Source organism: Podarcis raffonei, chromosome 12 (assembly GCF_027172205.1).
Source record: "Podarcis raffonei isolate rPodRaf1 chromosome 12, rPodRaf1.pri, whole genome shotgun sequence".
Lineage (NCBI taxonomy): Eukaryota > Metazoa > Chordata > Lepidosauria > Squamata > Lacertidae > Podarcis > Podarcis raffonei.
In genome coordinates, this window is record NC_070613.1 from 8,943,210 (window position 1) to 8,961,955 (window position 18,746).

Here is an 18,746-nt window from a genome sequence, read left to right on the forward strand (position 1 = left end):
CCAGTGGTAACTGGTCCTCTCTGCCAGACTAGCTGGTCTTTCCAGCTATGCTGGTGTGACATAAACAATCGCAAGTCTTGAAACAAATGCAAGCAGGACAGATCAGGTTTGGTTGCCTGGGACTCTTGCAACCCAGCAATGATTACTAGGCTCTTTCTTAAGGACCGTTCATACTTCTATTGTGTTTGTATTGTTATAGGGGTTTTTTTTGGGGGGGACTCCCCTAAATCCTAGAAATTCATAAATGGTAGGATTTTGATTATGTGGGATGTGAAGGGACAAATACAAGCTGCAGAGACAATACAAAAAACAACAACCCACAAACCCCCAACCTGGCCAATCTAGGGTCATTAAGAAACAATTTAGGGCCATTTGCGATAACATTTGCAAGAACAGGGGTATTTAAGGCAGAGCAGGTTGCCTTGTGGTGGCGCTGTGGGTTAAACCACAGAGCCTAGGACTTGCCGATCAGAAGGTCGGTGGTTCGAATCCCCGCAATGGGGTGAGCTCCTGTTGCTCGGTCCCTGCTCCTGCCAACCTAGCAGTTCGAAAGCATGTCAAAGTGCAAGTAGATAAATAGGTACCGCTCTGGCAGGAAGGTAAACGGCGTTTTTGTGCGCTGCTCTGGTTCGCCAGAAGCAGCTTAGTCATTCTAGCCACATGACCCGGAAGCTGTACGCCGGCTCCCTTGGCCAATAAAGCGAGATGAGCGCCGCAACCCCAGAGTCGGCCGCGACTGGAAGATTTTGGTCAGGGGTCCCTGTACCTTTACCAGGTTGCCTTGATAGCTGGCCTAGCAGGAGCAAGCCCACTTTAGTCTAGCCGGGTCTACTCTGAATTTTATGAAGTCCCCCCCCCCTCAAGAGGAACCAGACACAAAATGGTCACTTAGGGTGGGGAGGCAGAGCAAGATGCAAAAAACGATGGCTCAATGGATGGACTGGGCTATCCGTTTTGTTTATTTTTTTTATCTGTTTATTTGGTGTGGGGATTTTACAACTGCCGTTGTTTATACTCTTCTACACCCGTAGGAATCTGGTTGTCCACTGTGAGAACAGGATGCTAATCCAACAGGGCTCCTCTTATATCAAGACTGGGGTAGTAGGCGTCATATGTGTATTTTTAAAAAATACATTGGAATATGCTACCTATGCAGGTATACCTTGCCTCATGAAATGTGCCACCTTCCTCACATTATTATTTTTTCTTTTTAGCTTTTTTAAAAAATTAAATATTTTATTGATATACACAAGTGTGTACAATGTCTCTCTCTTGTATTCCCCCCCCATGTTACATTTTTACAAATCAGTTTCATTTGTTGAGACATTGTTAAATACCTTTTCAATCTAGAAGGCTTTTAGTTTATGAGGCAGGCAATGCCTTAATGGTCTTTTTAAACTGCTGGGGGTTTTTTTGTAATAGTTTTAGATTGTTTTATGAAAAGGGGTGAGTATTGCAATATATCAATATATTTGTATACAGTATAAACACACACACTGGCGTTACTACAGTTCAGGGATCCTAACATAAAACCCTAAAGTTGGCCAGGAGTCTGCCCAAAATATGTGGGCAAAGACAATACAAATATTTTACAGGTGAGGAAAAAGTGAGGCATAAGTGAGACATTACGGCAAAGCATGCCGAGTCAGAGAATGTGTTGGGTTTTTCTGTGCTATTGCTAAGCTATTGTGAGTCAAAAATCCTTGCCTACCTACTGCGGATCACCCAAAGATACCAGTAGATCCAGATCTACTTCTTGTCTGCCCAGGTACAGAGTGATTTATTTATTTAGATGATTTACCATATTTTTCGCACCATTGGACGCACCGGACAATAGGACGCACCTTGTTTTAGAGGGGGGGAAACAAGGGGGGGGAAATCTCCCCCTTTCTGCCCAGCGCCCCTTCCGCGAAGAGGCAGGAGGCGTTGCACAGAGAGGGGGAGAATTTCCCCAAAAGAGCAGGTTGGGGAGAAGCGGAAAGGCGCGCAGCGGAGAGGCTGTTGCCATAGTCGCGCGTCACCTCTCCAGCTGGGAGAGGGTCGCGGGGCTACGGCTTCTTTAGCCCCGCGCACGCTCTCCGGATGGAGATGTGACGCGCGGCTATAGAGGCTCCTGCCACAGCCGCGGGTCACCTCTCCAGCCGGGAGAGGGTCGCGGGGGGCTTCTTTAGCCCCGCGCGCGCTCTCCCGGCTGGAGAGGTGACGCGCGACTATGGCAGGAGCCTCTATAGCCGTGCGTCACCTCTCCAACCGGGAGAGGGTCGCGGGGGCTTCTTTAGCCCTGCACACGCTCTCCCGGCTGGAGAGGTGACGCGCGGCTATGGCTTCTTCGCTCCACAGGACGCACACACATTTCCCCTTCATTTTTGAAGGGGGGAAGTGCGTCCTATAGAGCGAAAAATACGGTATATGCCACCTTTTGTACCGGCCACAGGGTGCTTTGCAAGAAAAACAAGCAGGCAAGAATACATAAAATCCGCAATAATAGCACAGCCCATTAAGAAATGCACAACTATTCACTGAATGATAGTTACTAGTAGCAGCAGTTGCTCCTCCCCCATAAGCATCTCTTGACCAACCACATGAAGCGATAAAGAGATGAAGCCAGACACACCTCAGTAAGGAGAGATTTCCATATCCATATGCAAGGAGCCACCACTGAAAAGGCCCTTCTCTGGGCACGTACATCATCACCTTTATTGGTTACGTATATTTGTTTGCTTACTACAAAAAAATAAAAATAAAATAGTTTCAAAGTGACTTATAATAAAAAAAACCACCAAAATTTCAAAATACATTATTAACTATAATAGCTCATCCTGCAATAACATAAAAAGGATAAATGGATTAATAGATAAATAGAAACATAGTCACCCAGCACCTAGAGGTTGACTGTGATGGTGCCAGGCACATCTCACTGGGGAGAGCATTCCATAATTGGGAAGCCACCACCGAGAAGGCCTGATCTTGTCTCTGCACTTTTCTCAAAGGGGATCATGTATCTCCTCCTACCTAGGGATCACCAAGAAAGCCTCTTATGCTGAATTAAAAGCAAGGGCAGGCTTTAAAGGTTATCTTGCAGATATTTGGGTCCTGAGCTGTGACATGAATAATGTTATTATGTACAACACTTAAGAGAGTTTTCTGACTAAGCAGCCTATACATTTATCTAAATAACTATAGTAAGTACAAAAATAAATAGGAATACCAGCACGCTAAACCTCACAATCTGGCCAGATCATACATACGGACAGTGGAGGTCTTCATCGCTCCCTTAGACCTAATTTGCACTGTACATTTAAAGATGTATCCTATCACCTTGTACAGTCCTGGCTTCCCCCCCACAAATCCTGGGAAATGTAGTTATTTGAGGGGAACAAAGCTCTCCTAAAAATTCTCAGCACCCTTAACAAACTACACTTCCCAGCAGTCTTTGGAGGGAAAGCCATGACTGTGTAAAGTGCAATGATACTGCTTTAAGACTGGTCTTTTTGAGAAATGGCACAATCCCTACTAGGGCCTTGTTTATTTCTATTTTAATTTAAACAAATATTTATAAGCAGCTGATATAAAATACCAAAGTAGCGTACAACAAAATATTGCGAGTGAAAATAATAACGTGTCAGAAAAACGATACAATAATAATCATTTTTTAAATGGCTGGCTCATCTGAACAGGTCTCTTGGCATGAAGAAACACCTGAAAACTAGGCTTGTGCCAAACGTCAGACTTTTAATGGAAGTCTTGGCAGACGTTGTTCAAAGCTTTGCAAATTATTTTCTACACACTATGAAGTTTGCATGGAGAAAAGGAGATAGAAAATAGGGTTACAATACAACAGGTTTGCCAATCGCAGGGAGAAGCTATGCACATTCAACAGGCTTCCCTTTTACAGAGATTTTTTTTAAAAAGGGGGAAAGCACTCTGTGCATGCTCAGAGACACCTTTGCCCAAGTGGCAGCATTTGAAATACTGAGCAAAAATCTGCGAACTCCCGAGCTACAGTTCCTAGCTTGGCAGATGCTTTGCATTCCTACCCAACCCAGCTCAACTCTTCCTCCTTCCCAGCAAAAGGCAACATGAAGCCAAACCCTCCCCTGCTCATCTCAGTCCTCCTCCCCAGCAACCAAGTCCTGCCAAGGGACAAAGGCGGGAACAAAGCGTGACTGACACCCAAGCAAGCCAATGCCCGGCAGGGTATCCATCCCCACCTCGCCTACTCACCAATCAGCGCCGCCCAGCCCCACAGGGGCGTGGTTCCTTCCCGGCTCGTTCGAGACGAGCGAAGACGAAGAATGCGCCTTCCGCCATCTTGGGTGCGGCGCCCATCGCCTTAGCCTCCTTTCCGCACTCGTGGTACAACCCGGCGCCGGGCGGGAGAACGGGAGTCGGTGGCCCCGTTCGTGGAGTATATACATATATTTATATATATTAGGAAAAAAACCTCACACCACCCGAAGTCATGCCCTTGTTTCATAATATACTGTAAGCGACTACTCAAGCGGACGCCACGCTCAAGATGGCGTCGGCGTCCTCCCCACCTCGTGCGGGAGACGCGCGCCGTGCGGGGTGACGTCACCGCGCGCTTCTGGGCATGGGCAGGTGGGAAGAGCAGGCTAAGTTTGGCCCCTGTTAGGAGGAGGGAAGCGGGAGCAGGAGGCAGGCTGCTGTGCGTGGGAAAACTCGAAGGCAGGCTCCGGTCTCCTTCTTCTCCCTCCCCCCTTCTCTCCCCACTTCCCTGCCTTTTGGGGGGCCAGGCCTGCCAGCCTTCCCTTTTTCCTTTTTGCCTGTGCTGGGGGAAGCAGCTGCTGGTGCCATGGCTGCTGAAGACTCCAGCTCCCTGCCCTGGTCCATCAACAAAGATGATTACGAGCTGCAGGAGGTGATTGGTGAGTGGGGCCGGGCACTTGGGGGGTGGGAAGGGCGAGGAGGCCGGGGGGGGGGTGCTGCTCCCTCCCCAGATCTCTCCAGCTAGGCCTGGCGTGGCCAAAATGCAAGGAAGAGGAGGGTGGATCTTGCATTTTCTAGGGGGGCTGCACTTTTGCACCGTGTGTGTGTGTGTGTGCCTAGGAGTTGCTTTCCTCCCTCTTTCTCTGTGTGCTGGGACTCCCGTGTGCAGCATATAATCCTGCCTTTCAGCTGGAGGAGAGGAGCGCAAGGGGGTGTGCCTGCCTCTGCCTGGCATTTTCGCGTGTGCACTTGGGAGTCTGGGAAGGGCTGGCCTCTCCAGGTCTGTGTCAGGGCATCTGACACTTTCTCTGCTCCGCTCTTCTTCCTGAAATCTGGGGCCAAAGGGCCCAGATGGGTTTACAGTGACTGTTTTGTGTCGACAGGGTGGCCTCCCTTGTGAAACGGAGTCCTCTTGCCCCTGGGGAGGAAGCGCTTTTGAGCCAGGCATTGTGGGCACCTTATATGCAGTGGAAATTATATCTGTGATGGGTATGTGTGTATATGTATATGTGTGTGTATACACACACACACACACACACACACATATATATATACGTGTGTGTGTGTATAAATATATGTATGGCATACCTTGACCCCTATCTTAAATGTCCTTTTCTGGTTGCAAGTCTTGCTGAGGTCAAAGGGGTTGTGAATAGTGCTTTGGATTGCAGCCCGGAAACAACCAAATTAATGTAGGGAATTGCATGTGTCATGTTCATGCAACGAAAAGGACAGAGTGGGCATTGTGTGCTTACGGGCGTGTGCAGGTTGTGTATATACGTGAGGATGTGTGTCCGGTAGCTCTTAGTGGTGACAGGCAAGCCTCTTTCTTGGAGCTGGGGGGTGGTGCTTTGGAGGTGGGGGCCTTGCATGTGTTGCGCCTGCCGCACGTGTGCTTTGGTGCTGGCGGGTGACCCAGTTCCGGAAATAATAGTTTTCTGGATGCCTTTTCTTCATTCATCTGGAGGACCATGTGTGTCTCCCGGGAGCTCATGGTGCATGTCAGCTGGGGAAAGCTTTTGTATTGGCATTCTTGCTTTTCAAAATATTGTAGAGCTTGCTGCTTCTTAGCTAGGTGGGAGTCAGGCTTTCTCATGCGAAGTCGGGGCTAAGGTGTTTGTGCATGCGTGAACATGTGTGTCCTGAGCTGCTTGGCTGTGGTAGATGTATGAGATTTTGTGGAATTTGGAGTGTGCTGAAGTGATTACCGTGGATCTGAGAGATCAGGGCTTAAATCCCTTCTCAGCCTTGAAGCTCACTGGCTAACCCTGGGCCAGTCACCATCTCTTAGCCTAACCCACCTCACAGGGTTGTTGTGAATATAAAAGGGGGAGAGCGGAACCATATATGACTCCTTGGGTTCTTTGGTGGAAAGGTGGGATATGAACGTAATAAATAAACCTGTGCCTGATTTGGAGGTGAAGGAGCACTTGAGTCGAGTGTTCTCATGCATAATACAATTGTATGCCCCCCATTTTGTACACAATTAAAAGACCTGGATCTTATTTTGCAGGCACACAGCTATAGTTACATGCTACCAGTTCAGTACGCCTACTCCTGCATGTGTGTGTTCCTGTACAAAGCTCTACAGATGATATCTGTTGTCGTTAGCGCTGTAGGCTTTCGTGGGATCTCCGTCTTCTCCCAGGGGAATGGTGTGTTGCGACTTTGTACTGGGTTGTAGGTATCTGTAGGCCTGCAGCTACTCTCCCTGTTAATGATGCTTGAGGGATGAGGTGGTTTGAATACCTGTGGGTTGAAAGCTCTGGGGGTGTGGCTCTGCTATCATTTAAGGTTTTTGTAACTGGATCCTTGCTCTCCGTCAAACTTTCTCTTGCTAGAGCTGTGGAAATACAGGGTGCACAATAGAATTTACATTTATTATATTTCCTCTTTGCCTCTTTAGTTTGCTGTAACAGACGCTCTCGCATTTCAGCGCTCGGAGGTGCATCTGTAAAGCTCAGGAAGAGGTCAAAACTCTTGAGGAGGTGTTAGCTGCTGGGAGATTTGAGGGTCTGTTGCATTGTGGAAGTCATTGTGGGCTTGCAAAGTAAGCATTTTAGTGTTGGTGCAGCCTTGCAAATTTATAATGTATTGCTGATACAGTGTTTGTCGCCCTTCATCCTGACACCTACTCTTGTGTGGTGACTCTTCTTCCCCGCCTTGGGGTGTGAGTTCATTGGGAGGACATCAGTGTTTGTGACCTTGGAATGGGTGGTGGGTCCATAGAGTTGGTGCCCAAAGCTAAAGGAAGCCTTAGTCCCAAGACCAAGGAAGTTTGCTATGTATTTGTGACACCTCTCTACTGCTCATCAACCAAGTCCTCTGGTTTTATCAAAATCAGCAAAGTCAGTCTAAAAAAGTGATTGGACACAAAGCAATCTAAAATATATATAAAAGCATCCTGAAACCCAGCATGGATTAGTGCCAATGACTGAAATGTCCCCTCCTCAAAACTATATAATTAAAATTTATGGTTGTTTTTTTAAAAAACCAGATGTTTAGTTGGCACTGGAAAGACCATAACAGAAGCATCGGATGAGCCTCTCTAAGAAAAATAACATGCAACTGGGGTGCCAACACTGCAAAAGGCCCTCCTCCTGGTGACCTCTCACCTTGACTCATTAGGACAGAAACCTGGAGAAGCACCTCTGCTGGAGATCTATTCTTAAGTGCTAGAGAGGGATACCTGACTGGAAGTGATCCAAGCTAGTCACAAGCTATTGGGGGCTTTAAGGGTGCTTTGAATTGGGCTTTGAAACCAGGGGTGTGGATTTTCCAGAAAGCTGTGAATTGTAAAATTCTCCTGTGAATTTTTATCAACGTTTTCAGTTTGCATTGGAAAATGTTACAATGCCCACAAGAGTGATCTGATTCAGCGTGTTCGTTCCACTCGCGTTGTTTTAAAAAGCCGAACTTTTCTGAAACGGCCCTGCTTGCCTAATTTTTTTACTTGCAGTTGGCATCTCTTCTTTGTTACAAATGAACGTATAAGATGGAATTCCCCCCGGGAGGTTTTTCCATCCCATATCCCTGACTGGAAGCCAGTGCAGGTCACGGAGACTGGTGTGATGTGATCATACCTGCCAGCCCCAGTTACGATAACTCTGGTGCCCCACACTCTAGGTCTGTGAAGTTTCCAGACCATTTTCAAAGGCAGCCCCATGCATATCACTGTGTTGCTGTAATAAGCCCGCTAGGAGGTTACCAGAACCTCATTAACCATTGTAAGGCTATCTCTGCCCAACTAAAGCTGTAGTTGGCCTGTCTGCCAAAGCTGATGAAAGTGACTGTGCTGAATCTCATAGCACCCCCGGTTGTCAAGCCTCCTCCTTTGGATATATAGAGCAGAATGCTAACCATTAAATGAGCAGATGAACCACCCACTAGTTCCGCTTCTTGAGATCAACTTGGCAAAGGCTGCACTAACAGCTCCTCTGCCTTGCCCGGGATTGAGGCTCCATTCACTGGCTGTCATTCATTCCATTTCCATGCCAAAGCTGTGGTTCAGAACACCCACTGAGTTACCTGGATTAGATGAAAAGGAGATATAGAGCTGGGTGTCACCCGCATATTGGTGACACACCAGCCCCCACCCCTCGGTGACCTCTCCCAGTGGTTTCAGGTAGGTGTTAGATAGCCCGGGGGATAAAATGGAGCCCTGTTGAACCCCATGGCATAACTGAGATAGGTCAGGGCAATAACCCCCCAGAGTAATAATTCCTTGAATCAACCATCCAAGTGAAAGCACCATCATTGCTGTGTAGGGCCTCTGGGCCCCAAACCAGGCATATACTGTGACATATACTGTGATTGATGGTATCAAAGGCCACTGAGAGGTCCAAGAGAATCAACAGGCACTTTGGTGAGATCTCTGGGAAAGATGCAGCAGATTGAAGTATGGGGATGGTAGCTGATTACAGGGCCAGAAGGGAATAGACGGTGATGGTGATGAATGGTGCTGCAAGAGGGTGCATGCAAAAATCCAGTAGAATGTGAAGGCAAGGGCGATGGGTAGTGAAGACAATGGAAGGCCCACGAGAGCAGTGGGTAGCAAGCACATTAGGCTTGTGAGCATTGGTAGCCAACATAGTGCTCTCCAGATACTGTTGGACTGCAACTCTTATAATTCCTGGCCATTGCTGGTTGAGGTTGATGGGAGTTGGAGTCTTTCAACACCTGGGAGTATTCTGTTGACTACCCTTGTCCTAGAAGATGGCTTTCCAGGAAAGGCCAGGGATGGAACCACCCTTGTTGTGAGAGTTTTCATCCATGGTAGCGTTGGAGGTCTTCACATTTCTTGGAGGTCTCTTGAGGACAGATGGGGCATTCCAAGCCCACCTATTGGTTTGTTGGACTGTGGTAGCTGCTGTTATGCATCAGAGCTGTGGAAGAATTGCCTCTTGGAAAATACTGGTGACACGGCCTCTCCTTTGAAGACTTCTGAATTCAGGGCTTAGCCTTCTGATATTGCTGGTTGGTTCCTCAGTAGGCTGTCCCATGGCACCCACTTTGTCTCTTTCCCCTGTAAAATAGTGAGTGACGGCAAACCCTCTCCTGGCTGCCATGTTTATGTGATCAATACCTTGGAGATAAGGAATTGTGTTACATTCAGTTGGGCTAGTAGTTTGACAAGTTAACTGTCCCGTTTTCATCATTCAGAAAAAGCTCCCATGTGCATCATGGCTGAGCGTTGGGGTGTCAGCCCTGGCAGGCTCTCATAAGCAAATGAGTCACTTAAAGGTCAAACTCCACCACTGAGACCGTTGCTCTGCTATCTGTCTGTCCTGTTCCTCAGGTGATGGTCTGGAGTTTGCATGTGTGCGCCTGCTGTCCAATCCATGCTGTTTATTTTTAGTGGAGGCAGCAGCAGGTGAATAGGGCTGGTGCCCTTTGTCTGGCTTCTACAGCAATCACAAGTAACATGACTCATTTAAGAGGTGCGGTGGGGAGGAAGAGGAAAAAGAACCTATCGGTTCAAATTTTAGAAGAAGGGAAAAGAGCACTTAAATGTTCCTTTTCCAGCAGCTTTCAAACGCCTTCGTTCCCAGATCCGCGTTGGACAGCTGCACCATGTCTGTGAGTTAGGTTGAGAAAACTTGGAGCCAGACAAGACAAAGATACTGCTCTTCTGGAAATTGCTTTGGATCAAATGCTGTCCGTACTGTAATAGGGAAGTAGGAGCACAAACCTGCCAAAGAGGTCTGCTTCTGTTTAAGCATAGTTGGTCTCTGACATGAATGTTGCAGGCTTGCACAGACAGCTTCACAGTATGAAAAGGGACCAAGTCCCCTGGAGCCAGTGTCTGATGCAAAGATGCTGAGCTTTATGATGCCATCATTGGTTAGGAAAGGCGTACAGTGTGATGCCAATGCTCTGCTTCTCCGCTGCCTGCAAGGGGGGTCAAATGAAGTGGAGCGGGAGGCAGGGAAATCCTGATTGGGACTGGATGGCTTGGCTGCTTCAGCTAAGTTCTGCTGAAGATGCCTTGGCTGGTGGTAGCTTGCATGTCCCATGTAATGTGTAGTTTGATAGTAAGCGGTTGCTGCTAAGTTGGGGCCTATTTCCTTTAGTTTCCTTTAGTTTTATTTGCGTAGCTGAAGCCATTACAAAACAAGATGCGCGAAACAAAGCAAAATGTACTATTACCCAGTAAAAATTGTGATTAAAACTGGGCATTCTGTCAAATAGAAAATTGTTCCACTGAAGAATTTGACTTGTTGTCCCCACAAACTTCCCTCCTTAAAAATGCTGCTCTGGTAAAGAACTTCTGGGAAATGATTTATAATGAGATGAAAAAGATGTTGAAATATACATTTTTTAAAAAAAAACCAGAAGCATTTTTACTTGGTATTACAGGTCAAGATATTAATAGGCAGGATGTCAAATTGTTTTTATATGCAACAACAGCGCCAAGAGTATTGTTAGCCCAGAAACGGAAGCAAGAAGAAATTCTGACGAAAGAAGAATGGCAGATAAAATTAATGGACTATGCAGAATTGGATAAAATGACAGGAAGGATTCGAAACCTGCAGGACCAGAGATTTACGGAAGACTGGAAGACGTATATGAACTATTTGAAGAGCAATTGTAATCAACAAATTACGCTAGTAGGACTACAATAAGTTTTGCAAGGAGAAATATATGAAACGTTACAAAATAGGAAAAGAATAGAGATATTAGTTATGAGATTTAAATGTAATATATATAAAATGCTGCTCTGAAGGCAAAGCAGGTCGCCTTTTCAGAAGTGTCCCCCCCTAAGAAAAGTTAATCAAGTGCCCCGTAAGTCTTTCAACTGATAGATTTAAATCTTTGGACAAGGCTGCTCTTAGGTCCTCATAAATGGGTCAGACAAATAAGTAGCTAGGTAAATTTTCAGGCATATTCCGGACCGCCCTCCCCCCATGGACAAGCTCTGTCCCCATACAGAATCCAGCGATGGCGTCCTTCAGCTATAGCAAAGTGCATAGGTTGGAATTGCAGAGATGTAGAAACGTTTGTCCATTTAAACATTTGTCATGTTGGGACACGGGTGGCGCTCTGGGTTAAACTACAGAGCCTAGGACTTGCCAATCAGAAGGTCAGCAGTTTGAATCCCCGCGACGGGGTGAGCTCCCGTTGCTCGGTCCCTGCTCCTGCCAACCTAGCAGTTCGAAAGCACATCAAAGTGCAAGTAGATAAATAGGTACTGCTCCGGCGGGCATTTCCGTGCGCTGCTCTGGTTCGCCAGAAGTGGCTTAGTCATGCTGGCCACATGACCCAGAAGCTGTACGCCAGCTCCCTTGGCCAATAAAGCGAGATGAGTGGCGCAACCCCAGAGTCGGCAACGACTGGACCTAATGGTCAGGGGTCCCTTTACCTTTACATGTTGGTTACATAGTAGGGATAAGGAGTCTGAATCGGGACTGATTATTTTGGTGTGTGTTTGCTCTTTTTTATGTAATGAAGGGTAATGAAATAATTAGTAGGGGAAGAATCATATTAATTTATTTCTCCTGTAGACTGTCTCCCTTGCAACTGGCTGCTGGTCTTCAAAGATTGCTTCAGGATTTTGGACTACGTGTTAAAACACATGTTGACAATTGGTCGAGAAGAATGGGCTTGTTCTTATTTTCGTCCTTCTTACCTTCTCCCCCCTCCTCTCTTGACCCTCAAATTCCTGAAAGCACTGAAATACTCAACCGTTGCAGGCTGTGACTAAAAGCTTTACAAAGAACTCGTGTAAATCATAGGAGGAGAGGTGAGAGGTCATGGATCTTGCGGGTGAGATAGGGCAGAAAAATTCCCAGGTCTTTTTCCATTTTGTAAATTTGTTAGTAACAATGAATGGATGCTAATTGGAAATATTACGCAAGCTTGGCAGTTCCAAATGGTTTTGCTTTGACAAGTAAAATAACCTGACTGAATTGGACAACACTCTAAGGCAAGTGGTTCTCAAAGGGTGTGGTAGGAGACAGTGTTAGAAACTCAGATTTTTTGTTTTCCAATGTATTTCCTATCAATAAAAAAACTCAGTGTGGCCCAAGCAATCTTTTGCTCTGAAGCTCAGAGAAAATGGCTTGAGCACCACGGTTCTAGAAATTACCAGTTTAGTTCTAGAAATTACCAGTTTTGCCTTTCAGAATTTTCTAGGAAACCTGCATTCCTGGGTGTTGAGTTTCTTTTCCCCTCCACTGTCTTTTTGTTATGCTCAGTTATTTGTGTGTGGGGGGGAGAGAAAACCACTTTCACTCTACCCACTTGCCACTTCCCGCCTCCCTCCCATCCTTGTCCTGCAGCTTGTACAGTGGTACCTCAGGTTAAGTACTTAATTCGTTCCAGAGGTCCATTCTTAACCTGAAACTGTTCTTAACCTGAAGCACCACTTTAGCTAATGGGGCCTGCTGCCGCCGCCGCGCCGCCGGAGCACAATTTCTGTTCTTATCCTGAAGCAAAGTTCTTAACCTGAAGCACTGTTTCTGGGTTAGCAGAGTCTGTAACCTGAAGCATATGTAACCCGAGGTACCACTGTAGTTGTTGTTTTTTTGGGGGGGAATCTTTGAGTTGTCATATTGGAGTTCTTGGTGAAAGACCTTAAACCTTGCACCAGTATGCAAATAGAGAATCGGCTACCTTTAAGTTGGCAAACTGCTAATGTTGCTCCAAATCACATTGATACAAAACACTTTTAATAGGAAACTACTTCGTGGTTTCTCCCCTCCCCTCCTTTTTTTGGGTTAAAAAAACACTTCCTCATGCCGATTCTTTGCCTGAAAACCACCCACGAAAAACTCTTTGAGTTACTCTAGTGGGCATTGTGCCATCCTGCCACCGCTGTTTGCTGAATGCTTTAAAGAGAGAGAGAGAGAGGAAATCCCCTTGTGAAATGTCCTTGCTTTATCTAGGGCCCAAAAGAGGAAAAAATCTATTACTCAGCACGGGTCTGATTCATTCCATTTACAAGGTATGCATTATATCTGTGTCATGATCTGGGATTAGCCTGGAGTGACTAACAGCTGCAGCGCCTCTGTGGACTTAGATCGGAGATCCTCTGCATGTGAAGACAGCAGCTGTTGGTGGAGGCAAAGATTATAGCCAGGGTTGCGTCTATTCCTTTCCCTGTATGGTTTAGTGCAGGGGGTCAGCAAACCTTTTCAGCAGGGAGCCGGTCCACTGTCCCTCAGACCTTGTGGGGGGCCGGACTATATATTTTTTTTTGGGGGGGGAAAGGAACGAATTCCTATGCCCCACAGATAACCCAGAGATGCATTTTAAATAAAAGGGCACATTCTTCTACTACTACTACTACTACTACTAATAGTAGTAGTAGTAGTAATTTATTATTTGTACCCCGCCCATCTGGCTGGGTTTCCCCAGCCACTCTGGGCGGCTTCCAACAAAGTATTAAAATACAGTGGTCTGTTAAACATTAACAGCTTCCCTAAAGAGGGCTGCATTCAGATGTCTTCTAAAAGTCAGATAGTTGTTTGTTTCCTTGACATCTGGTGGGAGAGCATTCCGCAGGGTGGGCGCCACCACCGAGAAGGCCCTCTGCCTGGTTCCCTGTAGCTTTGCTTCTCGCAATGAGGGAACCGCCAGAAGGCCCTCGGCACTGGACCTCAGCATCCAGGCAGAATGATGTGGGTGGAGATGCTCCTTCAGGTATACTGGGCCGAGGCTGTTTAGGGCTTTAAAGGTCAACACCAACACATTGAATTGTGCTTGGAAACGTACTGGGAGCCAATGTAGGTAGGTCTTTCAAGACCGGTGTCATGTAAAAACACTTTGATTCCTGGACCGTCGGCTGGCCAGATTTAGAAGACGATTGGGCTGGCCCCCGGGCCTTAGTTTGCCAGCCATGGTTTAGTGTGAATGAATGCATTTGGGCAGTGTGCAACACACACACACACACACACACACACACACACACACACGAGTCAGTGAGTGCAGAATGTAATATTGGACTCTAAAGATGATGATGATGATGATGATGATTTTTACTGTTGACCAGGTGGAAACATACATGATTTCGTTCAACCAGTGTTAGAAACTCAAATATATAAGTTAGGTGCCAAATGGCTCCTTAAAGCAAGGTTGCAGTTGCCAAAATGGAAAGTCTAGTTGCCATTTTGGACAAGGCAGCTCTAAAGTCTTATTTTTCAAATGGTGCGCTGACTGTGATTGATGATCAGTTTAACATCTGGCTAGTTCATAGGACAACTTTGAGATCTTCAAAAGAAAAGTCACTTGATCCAGGGACAGTCTGCATATATATTTGCTTATTCTGACTTGCTTTTCTTAATGCTGACACAGACCATTCATAGCATAAGAATATCCGTCACAATATATTGGAGAATATGAGCAGGGCAGTGGGGTAAGTGGAGACAAGCTACAATTAACTATAACATTGTTTACTCCTCCTGCTCAGGCTGCACAGAAAAAGCATTTTGATCCCTAAAATTCATTCCACAGATACAATATAGCTGATAGAATTCTGCAGGATGTGATATTAGTGTGTGAAAACAGTCAAGATCCAATGATTGCCAGGCACACACCGCCAGATGGCGAAGATGTCAAGTCGCAAGTGGACGACAGTCAGGTGCAGAATGTGGCTGGGTAATTTTGAACACTGCCTACAGCCCATTTTACCTTTACTGTAGCCCTATGGGGTAGGTTAGGTTCATTGGCCTAAGGTCACCCAATGAATCTTCGCAGTTGAGGCAGGATTCAAATCTTGATCTCCCCATATGTACTACTTTCATGATAACAAACTGAGCAAGGACAGTGTCTGATACGGGGAGAAAATAATTTTATCTTTCTTAGGTCAGGTTCCTTCAGAACCACTTAACCCTTTACTGAATGGCCTGGCTGTTGCACTTGAGTAGCAGCACGGAGTGATACCAGCTTTGACGACTTTAGAAAGTTATTGTTTGTGCAGATCAAAGACCTGAATTTTTAACTTCCTTAAAAAACAATAGCAGCAAGAAGTTGTTAAAATTCTGCATATTTCTTTGACCTTTACAAAGAAATAGCAAGGCAGAAATGCACAAAATAATTGAAAATGTAGAATACATTATAATAAATTTGCAGAATTTAAGTTTACATCACAGGTAGAATCATTATTTTGCTTTAGCACTTGAAACTTGTGAGCACAGCTCTGGATATGTAACACTGCATTTTAGTTGGGTTCATATTTCTCTTTTGTGGTGAAGTTAGGGCTGCTTTGCTTTAAGGTTTCCAGAATCAGGGCTGAATGAAGTATTGCAAGGGAGGGAAGCAAGGTGCCTGAGCTGCTCTGGTACAAGCTAGAATAGCCAGACCAGCTGTAGCCTGAGATGGAACTGTCTTGCCTGTGAGTGGAGCTGGGAGGGATCTTTTTAGCTAGTGCACCACCTCAACCATATTGATGCTTTGCCTATGGAGTGCCATGCAGTTGAGCAACAAAGGACGCCAGTTGCTGGAGCAGCAGAGACTTTCCATGCTTTAGCACCAAGAAAATTGCAAGGATTTTATGATCTGGCTTTCTTTTGTTTGCTTTCTTGAAATCAAGACAGCTATTCGTGCCAATTAAAAGGACATACAGCATTAACATTATTATTATTTAATTCAGTGACTAACAATCTTCAGCTACTGTCATGAGATTTGTGGCTTTGTGTTGCTTAATCTTATTTGATCAAGGCTTGTTTCCTTCGGTTACTCAATGAGTAAGATTTGCTTCTTGATGTAGCGGCATAAATACCAGATGTGTGCGTTCTGTGTGCTGCATCTCTAACTGGATGATCTGTGCATATGCATTTCAGCATTCTCCATGTAGTCATTTCCCTTCTTTCAATGTCCTTGAAGCAGATCTCTGCTGTAAATGGACACAAGAATGTCAATTTGCACCAGCCTTCTGTTCCTCACAGTGACCGGCAAGGTGCATCTGGGAAGCCCACAACCAGGATATGAAAGCAATAACCTCCCCAGCTCCCAGTATTTAAGAGATACACTGCTTTTGAGCCAGGAGGTTTTGTTTAATCATCATGGCCAGTAGCTACTGTGCTCCCATGTATGTTTTTGTCTTCTTTTCTCACCACAAAGTACCTTTGTTGTTTTGTTTTTTAGGAACAGTTTGTCAAGGCTTTCCATATCAAAGAAATACAGACAACAAAAACCCGGAGCATATACACCTATACACTTGGTTACAGCAAACGTAAGACCAAAACAAGCAGACAGCAGAAAATCTCCCGCAAATATACAATACGTAAACACATGAACAAATAAACACTCCGTGAAGCAATAAAAGGAGCTGTCTTTTATGTAATTAACTAGCCAAGCATAACAAGAAGGGAAAATAATTAACTCAGCCAGCCTGTAATAATAAAGCAGTACGAGTTGATGGAGGAAGCCAATCACCCTCTTTGACCGAAAAATATTTAATAAAACTAAACCATTTCACATAAGACTTTTTCCCTCCGTGAACTCTTCCTTTCCCTCAATTGACAAGTTTTTACATAAGGGCCACCAACCAAATATGAGAATACCACTCCCGTATCAAATTTGCTGTTACTAATCTCAAATATTGTGCTACCACTATACAGGCTGCAATTACAAAGGGAAATGGTAATAAAAGTAAAGACGGAAACAAATAAACCAATAAACTCTTATCACCACATAGTTGAGAAGGTTTCCCTCCCTATATGCTAACAGAAGCCTCACTGTCTGCTGAGTGACTCTGTTGGACGCAGCCCCACGTGGATGATGCTTACCAGATTGCCCCTGCCTACGTATTTCACACTCTCACAGAATTCTTCCTTGTCATACTGTTGCTGCCTTTGTATTAATGGATTTTGAATTGAGTTGGTGCGGTTGGCATGCATAGTCCCTACCAAGAATCGAGGCACACTCATTCATGTTTTGTACAGCATATCAGATTGGCCGCCATGTTTGGTTGAGATTCTCACTCATTAGCTTATGTCAAAAATATAAGAAGCCTTACTCTATAGATAAAATCAGCAGGCTTATGCTTTCAAGTCCAAGATTCCATTGTAATTGCTTACATTTATATGCTGTCTCCCTTTTTGCCATGGAACCAAATACGACATGGGGTTCCCAGGTAGTCACTCAACAAGGTGCTGGCAAAACACAGGCTTGCTTAGCTTTAATGTGGCCATTGCTTCACGTTCCTTTAGAGTTTAGACTGTACCCTTAGACTGACCGAGAACCCTGCTAGACCAGTCTAGAGGCTGATCTAGTCCAATATCCTGTCCTTACAGTGGCCTATGGGATGCCCATGAGCTAAATACACATTTTTTAACCTTTAAGGTGCCACAGGGCCTTGCTTTCGGCCAAAATGCAATGATACTCTTGTTGATCACTCCCACAAAATGACCTTTTTTGCCCCAGTGGTCCTGTCCCACTTTTGTGTAGAGCATTGTGTGAAAACCCAATGTACGTGAGCCTGAACAGCAGATTGATATCTGGGAATCATCCTGGGCCTGCGCATGGTGGATTTTGTGTGTCCTATTGATACATTAAGCCTGTAGCATTGTGGTGGAGCAGCATGTTGGGTAGTTGGGAAGCAGAGGGAGGGTACATAAGTCTTAGGCATGTGGAGAAGGGAGGTGGGTATGTTTAGCCTGGAGAAGAGAAGACTGAAAGGTGATATCGTAGCCACCTTCAGATGTCTAAAGGGCTGTCACATGGGAAATGGAGCAAGTTTGTTTTCTGCTGCTCCAGAGGTAGGACCTGAAGCAATGGATTCAAATTACAAGAAAGTGGGTTCCAACTACAGTGGTACCTCAAACGCCTTGGTACTCAAAACAAGTTGGAACCCAAACACTGCAAACCTGGAAGTAAGTGTTCCGGTTTGCGAACGTTTTTTGGAAGCTGAACATGCTCCGTTTTGAGTGTTACACTTCCAATTTGAGTGCCACACTACCGTTTTGGGTGTTACACTGAGGTCTGTCTATTTTTTCCATTTATTTTGCGTTTTTGTGGCTCTTTTGTTTTTGTGACTGTGCGGAACCCAGTTCAGCTACTGATTGATTGATTGATTGATTGATTGTGTGACTGCAGTACATTGTTTATTGCTTTCATTTTATGGACCAGTGGTCTTGTTAGATAGTAAAATTCATGTTAAGTTGCTGTTTTAGGGGTTGTTTTTAAAAGTCTGGAACGGATTAATCCATTTTGCATTACTTTCTATGGGAAAGCATGCCTTGGTTTTGGAACGCTTTGGTTTTGGAATGGACTTCAGGAACGGATTAAGTTTGAGAATTAGGGTACCACTGTACAGAACTTTCTGACGGCAGGAGCTGCTTGACGGTGGAACA

General features: G+C 45.4%; 2 protein-coding genes across 2 annotated transcripts in view; one reads left to right on the top strand and one right to left on the bottom strand.

Annotated features, from left to right (window-relative positions):
- XIRP1 (xin actin binding repeat containing 1) overlaps positions 1–18,746 on the bottom strand; it is a 291,979-nt gene that overhangs the window by 80,607 nt on the left and 192,626 nt on the right. The gene's annotated exons all lie outside the window — the stretch shown is intronic.
- Positions 4,428–18,746, top strand: part of OXSR1 (oxidative stress responsive kinase 1) — a 78,483-nt gene continuing 64,164 nt past the window's right edge. Inside the window, exon 1 of the mRNA XM_053410157.1 lies at positions 4,428–4,889. Within this exon, the coding sequence (XP_053266132.1) occupies positions 4,817–4,889 (73 nt within the window). The 5' untranslated portion in view covers positions 4,428–4,816. The remainder of the gene's footprint in view (positions 4,890–18,746) is intronic.